Source organism: Medicago sativa, chromosome 4, assembly GCF_051527215.1.
Source record: "Medicago sativa cultivar Bolivia chromosome 4, Bolivia_mono, whole genome shotgun sequence".
Taxonomy (NCBI): domain Eukaryota; kingdom Viridiplantae; phylum Streptophyta; class Magnoliopsida; order Fabales; family Fabaceae; genus Medicago; species Medicago sativa.
Window position 1 is genome coordinate 27,333,144 of NC_140752.1, and position 10,362 is coordinate 27,343,505.

At 34.0% G+C, this 10,362-nt stretch overlaps 2 protein-coding genes and 1 pseudogene across 3 annotated transcripts; 2 read left to right on the forward strand and 1 right to left on the reverse strand.

The window, feature by feature from the left end:
* Nucleotides 1-817, forward strand: LOC146927424 (uncharacterized; annotated as a pseudogene).
* A 423-nt stretch (nucleotides 818-1,240) lies between these two features.
* On the forward strand, nucleotides 1,241-7,357 carry LOC146927425 (small G protein family protein / RhoGAP family protein). Of its 2 annotated transcripts, none has more exons than XM_085700701.1 (10): nucleotides 1,241-1,370; nucleotides 2,476-2,593; nucleotides 2,681-2,943; nucleotides 3,100-3,162; nucleotides 3,251-3,269; nucleotides 3,530-3,628; nucleotides 3,742-3,819; nucleotides 3,907-4,151; nucleotides 5,732-5,894; nucleotides 6,845-7,357. In XM_085700701.1, the coding sequence occupies exons 2-10, from the start codon at nucleotides 2,533-2,535 to the stop codon at nucleotides 6,988-6,990; spliced, it is 1,137 nt and encodes a 378-aa protein (XP_085556827.1). In that variant the 5' UTR covers nucleotides 1,241-1,370; nucleotides 2,476-2,532; the 3' UTR covers nucleotides 6,991-7,357. The 2 variants fall into 2 exon arrangements, with proteins under 2 accessions (XP_085556827.1, XP_085556829.1); XM_085700703.1 differs by having other exon boundaries at nucleotides 2,482-2,593.
* Nucleotides 7,358-7,708: 351 nt separating this feature from the next.
* LOC146927426 (transcription factor DUO1-like) lies at nucleotides 7,709-10,006 on the reverse strand. The gene is made up of 3 exons (XM_085700704.1): nucleotides 9,784-10,006; nucleotides 8,770-9,007; nucleotides 7,709-8,360 (listed from the first exon to the last, which is right to left on the reverse strand). Exons 1-3 carry the CDS (start codon nucleotides 9,975-9,977, stop codon nucleotides 7,902-7,904), a joined length of 891 nt encoding a protein of 296 aa, XP_085556830.1. The 5' UTR covers nucleotides 9,978-10,006; the 3' UTR covers nucleotides 7,709-7,901.
* Nucleotides 10,007-10,362: the final 356 nt, after the last annotated feature.

Below are 10,362 nucleotides of genomic sequence, written 5' to 3' on the forward strand. Positions count from 1 at the left end.
ATGGCGGTCCAATTTTATGTAAAATGGCGGTATTCCTCATTGTATCCCAAATCAATAAAACAATCCATACTAAAGAAATGCACCTCTTATGCCAAACTACAACATAACCCAAATTTTCAAAATTATCCTTTTATTCCAACTCCACAAAATAACTTACACTTTGGAAATTACTCATATCATTCATCACATAATCCATATCAATATCAACAATTTTTATCTCAACCAACTAACTCCAGTATACCTCATGGGGTTCAAATGGATAGTAGTAATGTGCAATTGATCAAGAGCTCGAAAAACCACAATTTTACATAAAGGTGGCTTTAAAACTATTAACCTTGGTGAAGAAGTTGTATCCGCACCGGTTGTAAATATGCCAAAAACAAGATTCTAGCTAAAGGAGGATGAAGATATCACATGCCTCAACATATTAAAGAGTCTGATCGATGGGGTTGATAAAAAGGGAGATTGTTTTTGGAAAAAGATTCATGAAGCTTATAACAAGCATCGTGACGATAATTATATAGAGAGGAAACCGACAGACTAAAAAGTCAATGGTACGAAATAAATCTCATCGTTTAATAGTTTTTGGGTGTAACAAACAAGTTGTGGCTAGGGAGCTGCGAGAGCAACATTATTTCAGCTGCAAAACAAACTTTTCACCAAGACGGTGGTAAAAAAATTCACAATTGTAGATGCATGGAGATTATTGAAAGATGTGCCAAAATGGCCTGCTGGTATATTGGAAGAACCTTTCGCAAAAAAAACAAAGAACCAGGGGCACTCTTTAAAGATTCTAAAAGAAGAAATTATTCTATAAAAAAGTCAAATATTTTAATTTTCGATGCATTGATTACATAAATTTTCAAAAAAAAGTTACCATATAAAGGTATTAAATAGTGCACGAGAGCACTCGTTAACATTTTCCTAAACTATTGTTTACTTTTAATAAATTAATTTCACAATTTCAATACACTAACTACTATATAATTTCCTTTTTAGTATGCTTAATCAATCTCCCGAGACGTGGTTAGCATTTCCCTTTATATAAAGCCAAAAAAAATTGTCGGATTGTAAAACATAGAAGGTCAAAACTAAGACTAAAATAATAATACATCAATTATCCCATAAGTCGGAATAAAGAATCTTTGTTTATATTTGAGTGTTTAATTAAGAATGGAGATAAAAGAAAAGAAAAAAAAAAAAGTGAGTTAAAAGACAAAAGAAGTGCCGTTATAATTTTGTTGTTACTTGATTCGATCTAACGACTTTGTCAGAGCAGTCCTATTCTCAATCCATATCTCTCTAAACTCTTCTTCTCTTCTGTCGCACTCTCTCTCTCTCTCTCTCTCTCTTCCACTGAATCGAACAAGGTATAGTTTTTTTTTTTTTATCGGATTCTCTCTATTTTTTTTTGATTGATTCATTTGTTATAGTTTAGTTAACAATTGTTGTTCATATTTTCTGTATTTCAATTTGATTTTACTCTTCACGTAGAATATTTTTTATGGTCAAGGTTTACTATTTTTATGTAGAAATACAAAAAGTAAATTATTATTTGTATGATTGATGATTTTGTTGAAATTCATATTGATAATCTTCCTTCATGCTAATTGGTAACTAATTTTATTGATTAATTAGAGATTATGGCATGTTTAGATTGACTTATTTGAGCTTATGTACCGACACAAGTACGTGCGAGACTGTTTGAGAGAGCTTATATGACATGTTCATAAACTATTTTAAGCTTATTTATTTCTGTTAATTCTCCAGGATAGCTTACAGCTTATTGCGTAGATGAAATTTGTTTGAGTTTTGTTATAGAAATAGCTTATACATCATAAACACACTTGTCAGCATAAGTGCTTAAGCTGTAAGCTGCAAATTAAGTTGTTTATCCAAACATGGTCATTGTTTGATTGAATTATGTTAGCTTATCTATATTGGCATAAACCCTTGTGAGAGTGTTTGAGAGAGCTTATGGAAAAAACTTTTTTGAGCAGTTTTCAACTTATTTCCATAAGCTTTCCAAAATAGCTTATGAAGACAACTTATAACTTCTATGAAAACAATTTGACGTTATTTCAACTTTTGTTATAAAAATAGCTTATTCAAAAGCACTTACGGAAGTCCGTGCTTATGCTATAAGCGATTAATTAAATAGGACCTTAATGGCCACTACACTGTCCTCGTAAATCAGTTTTCCGCTGACATCCAATAAGAGACCACAATTTTTTTATGTCCTACCATCAATTTCAAAATACCCTTACAAAAGTTGGATGATGTAGCAAATTAGTGGATTTTCATTAGATGCCACTGGTTTATACTGAAAGAGCATATTCTTTAAATCCTTTTATTTTACGAATTTTATAAACAGAAGTTTGTTTAAGTGAATGCATGATGGTGACTATAGTTTTCTGAATCACTGTTCTTGACTAACTTGTCTTTGATGGGTTTAACTACTTCACTTCTATATAGGATCAGGTTTCAACTGATCCCGTCGTCCAGTTGTTTTTGTAAGTAGCTTCTGGGTCAATGCCTTCTGTAATCTCACCTCAGTGGCAAGATAAGGCGAGTGGTTTCTTTTCTTCCTCAGGTACCTTTCACTAAATCTGTGCACTTCTTTCCTTTTCTTGTTTACTACCGTATGCTCTTTGTTTGTTTATATATAAATTTAATGTAGGGGTCAAGCTTAAAGAAGCTAAGGAATCAGCGGGAACGTTTGTTGGCGAGGTCACAAAGGATACAAAGAGTAATGTAGCTGAAGTGGCGGGAAAAGTTGGGACGGTATTCAAAAGTCGGTGGGCACGTCTTCAGGAGCCGTCTACAAGACATGCTGTACAGGATCGAATGATATCGGCTGCTGCTACGACTGGTGCATTCCTGAGGAGAGGTTTGTCAGGGACAAAAGAGAAGGTGGTTGTGGGGAAATCCAAGGTTGAAGAGGTAATGTGGTTGTGTAAATGATTTTTGGCGAACTGTGACATTTAGTTACTAGTCATACACCAAGTTAGCACTAATTATATTTTTGTTGTTCCAATTTGATGCTCAGATTCTTCATTTTTTCTTTGTTTTAGTTGGTCTCATTATCATTTGTTTCAGGTGGCAAAAATAACGGCGCAAAAAAGTAAGACTATCTTGACAGACATTGAAAGATGGCAAAAGGTATATGACATTTGGCAAATTGTGTGACATTTATTTACCAGTATAGATCATTCTAAAAAATTCTTACTATTTCCCTTTTTTTTTGCAGGGAGTTGCTAAAACTGACGGTAAGTTTCTCAAACCACATAATTGAACAAGTGAGTATTTATTTGATGGAAATGGGACTGAATGTGTTGAACTATCCAGAGTCTTTTGTTATCTATGTAGAAGTAGTTCCGTTGATCTAACAAGGGATCTTACGATGAATTCCATTTTGACACACTGCTATGCATAGCATACTTTTCTTCGATGTAGATTTTTACTTTAATTAAAAATTGGTGACTTCCTGCATTCTAGTAGTTAATCGTTCATTATCTTGACCACCCAGTATTTGGAGTTCCGATTGAGATTACTGTACAGAGGCAAGATTGCAGCAAGCCTATTCCTCAGATACTAGTCAATTGTGCAGATTACCTTATAGTTTCAGGTAGCTTTTTTTAGAGTAAGGTTCTATATCCATGTATCAGTCTATGTTTCTTTTCTTTTTCTGATTGTTTAATTCTAATCTTGTAGTAATTCCACAGTTGTAATTATATGTAGGATTGAATCTGCCATATCTTTTTAAATCTGAAGGGGACAAAAAGGTTATTCAGCAGTTGGTTGCCCTATACAACCAAGGTATTTCGATTATTCTTTCAGGAATCGATAGATTATATCATTAAAGTTAGACGGTGCTATATTTGCTTATAAAGTTGTATGTTGCAGATTCAACTGCTGCAGTGCCAGAAGGCTCAAATCCAGTTGATGTAGCAGCTCTTGTAAAATACTATCTTGCTAGCCTTCCTGAGCCACTGACCACATTGGAGCTTTATAATGAGATCAAAGGTGCTCGAACCAACATATATTCCATGAGAAACATACTTAAGAGGCTTTCCAGCGTGAACTATATGACTCTGGAGTTTATAACCGCACTTTTGCTCCGTGCTAGTCAGAAGTCACTTCTCAATAAGGTAAGCAACTTCTGTAAGTGAGTGTGAATAATTGTTTGGTGGAAGTGGGATTGGGTTTCGTATATGGATGAGCACTATTTTTTACTATTTAATAAATTTGTATGGTGGATTCTTTTGGCCCAAATCTCTTCACTCTCTTATACACATTTCCTTTCCTAAAACGCAATTAAGTAATTAATTTTTTTTGGTTGGTATTTAGCTTTTAACCCATGTCAAAAGTAAATTGAATCTATGTTTCTTTTTTTGTTTGGAAATCTGTATTGCCATCTGAATTGCTCATTTCTTTTAAGACATTTGATTTGTTTTCATATGTTAGGTCATGTATTTAACAAAATTGGATTTGACGGTTATGGTTTCTGAACCGTTTTGTAGACTTAATTTTCTCACTTGTAGTCTGACACTTGTGTGAGTCATGTTGTTTTCTCTAATTTGAGGGGTAACCTTGGCGCAACTGGTAAAGTTGTTGTCATGTGACTGGAAGGTCACGGGTTCAAGTCTTGGAAACAACCTCTTGTGTAAAAAACAAGGTACGGCTGCGTACAATACACCAAATGGTGGGACCCCTTCCCGGACCCTGCGTATGCTGGAGCTTTAGTGCACCGGGTTGCCCTTTGTGTCTGGCCATCAGCTTACCTTCATATTCTTCACAACATTCTTTAATCTTCGTGTGTTTCACCTTATTATTTTGTTGTTTGATTAGAGACTTGAAACGGTAAATGGAGCATACTATTGTCCACTTGTAAAACATTTGAAAAATGTCTTATACTATTTGAAATGTAGGGCAACTTTGATTAGTCATAACTATTTATGAAGTCATACATATGATTGGATGTGTGGTAAGACTAGACGGGATAGAATTAGAAATGACAACATTAGAGAATTGGGGTAGAACCTATAGTAGAAAAGATGGTATAAGCTAGACTTAGTTGGTTTGGGCATGTAGCGAGAAGACCTATGAATTATGTAGTAAGGAGAGTAGATCAGATCGAGGGGAGTCATGTCACTAGTGGTAGGGGAAGACCTAGAAAAACTATAAAAGAAACTATTAAGGATCTAGAGATTAATGAGTTGGAGAAAGACATGGTTTTTAATAGAACACTATGGCGCCGTTTGATTCATGTAGCCGACCCCACATAGTGGGATAAGGTATGGTTGTTGTTGTTGTATCTTCTCTGGGACAGGATTTGTTCCTAGTTTATTTAGACTTTCTTCTAAATTTCTAATGGTCTTATTGTGGGTTTTCATTGTTTGATTTGGGTAGTTCTATGTCATTAATACGTTACAATTTTGTTTTAACTTCTTGAAGGATTTGCTGTGTTCAGTAACTTTTTGTTTCCTTCTATTAGTCTTTTTCTCTCTCTCCTCGTTTTAGCTCTGTTTCCCGAGTTGTTTAACTTGCTTTGTCATAATTAGCGACCTTCTTCACTCCCTGAATATGATCATCACGGTGATTTACTGTTTTTATTCTCCGATCAAATGGCTGACCTTGTCCTTAAGAACAATCAAACTTTTGTTACTTGTTAGATTCTACATGCAAATTGGTTTTGATCAGCATGCTCAACATTGTTGACTTTGTTCAGATGGATTCTCGGAGCCTTGCAATGGAAATGGCACCTGTTATCATGTGGCAAAAGGGATGTAGACCTGAAATTTATCGTCAATACTGGAGTCAAATGTCAGAAAGTCCTTCCAAACAGAGCTTGAATCCAGAACCTGGTTCAACTACTTGGGACATGCTCGCTGGTATGAAAAATAATGCCTAAACATGTGATTATTTACATAAAATTCATTATGTAGGTTGTGATGAAAAGTCAACTATATTCCTCTAAGTCATAATATATGAGGTAGAGGTTGTACTGTGAGTTGAAAACATAATGATATGCAATAATCTTCAATGCACACTATAATTTTATTTCTATATTGACAATTTGAGGAGAAGGCCAATATAGGCCCATATAGGATCTGATCATATGGAGGATAACTTTGGGTGTAGAAGGAACTAAGAATACCCAATAGAAAACATTTAAAAGAGATTGATCTTAATTGCCCTTCCAAAAAGTGGTTTTTTTTCCTAATGATAGCTTCAATTGATCTTTGTACTCAATTCCAAGTAATGAGAAAAGACTTTTATTGTTGCTATTGTTGTTTAGTGCTGGGAATGCAATATAGAATAAAAAGATTGAAGTTCTTTAGTGTTTTTCAATTATTAAAATTCAAAAGTGGGATATCAGGGAAGCGCCAAAGTTGTCTAAAAGGATTTGAAAAAACCATACACCTACTGAAGTTTAACTGTTCAATGTTTTCATGAAAGAATAAATACCTGACATGAAAATGCACTAAGAAGGTGACACTGTTCTTGAGGAGGATAATAGTCAATATAGAAATATTCTGGTACTTTAGTTAAAGTGCAATTGAAATATTTTGGCTACAAATCACTTCTATAATTAACTGATGTTAGCCTCTTGGGATCTTCTTTCCAAAGGGTGTGGCTAAACATTTTAAAATTTGCATGAAGCTGTAATTCTAACTCATAATCAGCATTTGCACTCTAATCACAAAATATTCTGGAAGACTTAAAAAAGTTAGTTTAACTGCTGGTTGTTTTACTTCTATTGAACTAAAACTTGGTCTGCACTGAAATGGTGCTGATTGGAGATCACCATATATCTTATTTTCTTGTTTCTCTGTTGCAGACGAGAGTGAAGCCATGGATGCATCTTCTCTTATTCCTTTGGATGAAGGCATGCCAGTTGACTTCGGTGCAATCGAAGTTGTTCAGTTGCTCATAGAACATCATAATGCAGTCTTCACAGATGCCAACGAGACAGTCTGGAAATGAATGATCATACTACTTATCCTTTATTGATTCTTTGACTTGGATGTATTGGATTTGGAATAATGTTTTCCAATTTGGATATATTGGATTTGGAATAATGTTTTCCAATCTGGACGTGACGATCATTATATAGCAGCTATGTTTATGCTGGGGAAACATGTTGGGTACTGGTCCAGTTTTAGTGAAAGGTATATCTTCTTTTTTAGGTCTTTTAATATTTTATTTTTTGGGTTGCAGGGAGGATTGCAAAAAGTATTGTACAGCTACTATTTACTGCCTGCAGAAACTCTCATCACTAATGTACTTTTATTGTGGTGTGATATTTTTTTTTGGTGGAAAAATAATGCTATGTGATCTGTTTATAGTTTATTTAGTCATGATTGCATATATATGAAGGTCAATTTGGTGCACCTAAGAACAATATGTATCAGCATTTAAGACGTGTGTGATTGCAAGGGTGTTGCTAAAGGGGGTGTAGAAAAGTAAGTTTGATTTGAAGAGTATGCAAGTAGATTCCATAGATTTCTTCCCTCCCCCCCCTCCCCCCCCTCCAAAAAAAAAAAAAAAACTTGGACTGATATTCATTATCAGGACCTTGGAATTCATAGTATACATGTGCAGCTACTAGTTTTCATTTTCAGAAATTATTGAGGGGATGTGTTGAACGGTCATTGGAGGCGAATTCTTTCAAGTTATGCATATGTTGTTAAAAGAAGAAGAATGCATAAGACTTGCATGTTCATTGATAGTTAAAAATGGAAACATTTCGAATATGAAGGTATTAAATAAGACCTTCAACTAGTCACATATTGTGCATTATCAGGTTTTTCTTTAGTAAATTCAAGAAACCTGAAACAAGTTCATGCATTAGCATACTTGGAAAAGATGGTAAATGTAAAATAAGAGTTAAATGATTACTGAGAAAAGTATTCAAAAATCTCAGTTGGAATGTCCTGAAAGAAGCAGTTTGAACTTGTACTCTGAGAATTTCCTTCAAGTCCAAGACTTGGCAACCTAGTTCCATTCTTCTTGCTCCAAACACTTTCTGAACATTTTTTCTGCTCAAACATGTCCATAAAATTGGGGTCAAAGGGATCTTGAACAAGGTCTTGGCACTCTGGGAATAGTGGAAAGTCCATCTGTGATTCAGGGAGTAATGGAAAGTTGTTTGCTGATGAAGACTCAAATGAGGGTACTGTGTGAAGTGGAGTGGCCTCAAACTCAATAATTCCATTTAGTTCACTTTCCAAATTTTGGTAGTTTGGCTTTGTTAAATCTGGAAGGTTGATCATCTTGAACTCCTCTTTGTTTCCCATATAAGAAGTTGGGTAAGTAAGATTTTCCTCAAGCTGATTTGAACCACATTCAGGAACCTGAAATAGACATTTTCACTATTAAGTCCATACTTTCTAATCTTTCATGTAATAGATCAAGTGTATTTTGAAAAACCCTTCACACTAAAATTATCGTTTATCGAGATAACCCTGCATTCACGCGGTCATACGATCAAGATTCTAGTGTCCGATGTTAATCGGATGATTCATATTACAAATTTGCAATGTATGTACAAAACACGAAGTCAAAATGTGAAGTATCCGAACAAAATTGGACATTTCATTGCAATGTAGGTACAAAACACGAAGTCAAAATGTGAAGTATCCGAACAAAATTGGACATTTCAAAATGATTATGTAATCACGGAGAATCTATTTCAAAACATAACTCACTTGTTTTAGAAAAACTTTATGTACAAGTTTGAAGAGAAAAACATTTTCACTTAACCTTTTCAACTTTTACTTGATTTGAAGTAGCTTTTCCCTTGTGTTTCTGCTGCTTTGATGGTGGTGATGGTGTCCTTGGATAATTCCTCTCCATCCTTTTTCTCCTGCTACTCCAAAAATTCTTCACATCATTGTCAGTTCTCCCTTCCAAATATGTAGCAATTTTGGCCCATTTGTTCCCAAATTGGCCCTGTAGTTCAATCACCACCCTTTCTTCCTCTAATGAAAACTTGCATCCTCTACAATTGAAATCACACATTCCAAACTTTCATCACAAAACAAAACACAACAATTTCCGTACACTAAAACAAACACTGTTAAATTAAACGGTATTGTTATTTTACAAATTGACACAAACCCCAACACTTGAACAATAATAGCATTACATTAAACTTAAAAAGAAAAAGAAGTTACATTTATTGCAAGGTAAAATATTCTTGTATTGTATCGAACTATTTTTAGCAACTTTGTTTGTTTCTACTATTTTTGGCAAAGTCATTTTTCAAAATCAAACAGATGCATAGAGACAAATACATTGCTATATTTTTGGGATAAACCTTGGTTACATTGCCATATCCAATGTTTCAACCTATGAAGTATAATTGAATCAAACACAATCACAACACATTACACTGACACATTAACATCGGTAATAATTGAAAAAAAAAAACATATCAATTGAATGTAATCACATGTGTTGAAATTGGCGAACACCAATCACCCACAGAGGTTTCTATAATTCGTTACTAAAAATATAGTATAAATAACACCAAAAATTTGAAAGGGTGTGAAAAACTACCAATTTAGAATTAAAAAAACCAGGAAAGGAGCAAGATAAACAATATATGAAAATTATGCACAATCAAGTTCTTTCTAATTCAACAACCATAACAAAACACAAAACACAAACACATTACATTAAAAACAAAAAGTTGCAACACAACATGAAATCAATGTCAATGTTCAAATTAAGTATAACAATAATTAAAATTAGGGTTAAGAAAATTGTTACTACGTTTTCAAGTTGGGTCTAAGCTTATTAACCCATCTTAACCGACATGATTTTCCAGTTCTTGGCAAAAGACCTTTGGATCGAATGGAGCTCCAATCTCTAGGACCATATTTGTTAACATGTTTCAATAACACTTCATCTTCTTCACTACTCCATGGTCCTTTTTTTATGTAACCTCTTTCATATTCTCTTTCCATTTTTTTCAATGCATAATTTGTTTCTTCTTCGTTTCATTTATTTATTTATGGTGTGACAAATTAAAATTTGAAATGTATTTGACGGTTGTGTTATTATGTGGTTGGATGCATGAATACTGCATGCACTTGTCCACGTGGAGGGTATGCAATGATTTTGTTTTTGGTGTTGTGTGACGTGGCAGTATGTTATTGGTTTAATGGTTTAGGTTTTATGTGGATTGGATTCATGGGATTTTTGTTTCCACTAGCATTATGAACGGTTTTGACGGTTAGTGGGAGCATGCACAACCCCGCCATATCTTCACTTTTTGAAATTAAAATTTGTGCTTTTTTTTTTTTGTTCAAGAAATTTGAGTTTCTTTATAATTATGCATATTATGTAGAT

What these genes read in the sequence shown, in the direction of transcription:
- LOC146927425 (XM_085700701.1), top strand. Translation starts at nt 2,533, where the DNA reads ATGCCTTCTGTAATCTCACCTCAGTGGCAAGATAAGGCGAGTGGTTTC. An exon ending in AGAAGTCACTTCTCAATAAG is followed by an intron (nt 4,152 to 5,731) that starts GTAAGCAACTTC and finishes GACTTTGTTCAG; the next exon opens with ATGGATTCTCGGAGCCTTGC. An exon ending in TACTTGGGACATGCTCGCTG is followed by an intron (nt 5,895 to 6,844) that starts GTATGAAAAATA and finishes TCTCTGTTGCAG; the next exon opens with ACGAGAGTGAAGCCATGGAT.
- LOC146927426 (XM_085700704.1), bottom strand. Translation starts at nt 9,977, where the DNA reads ATGGAAAGAGAATATGAAAGAGGTTACATAAAAAAAGGACCATGGAGT. An exon ending in CTTAGACCCAACTTGAAAAC is followed by an intron (nt 9,008 to 9,783) that starts GTAGTAACAATT and finishes TTTCAATTGTAG; the next exon opens with AGGATGCAAGTTTTCATTAG. An exon ending in ATCAAGTAAAAGTTGAAAAG is followed by an intron (nt 8,361 to 8,769) that starts GTTAAGTGAAAA and finishes TGTCTATTTCAG; the next exon opens with GTTCCTGAATGTGGTTCAAA.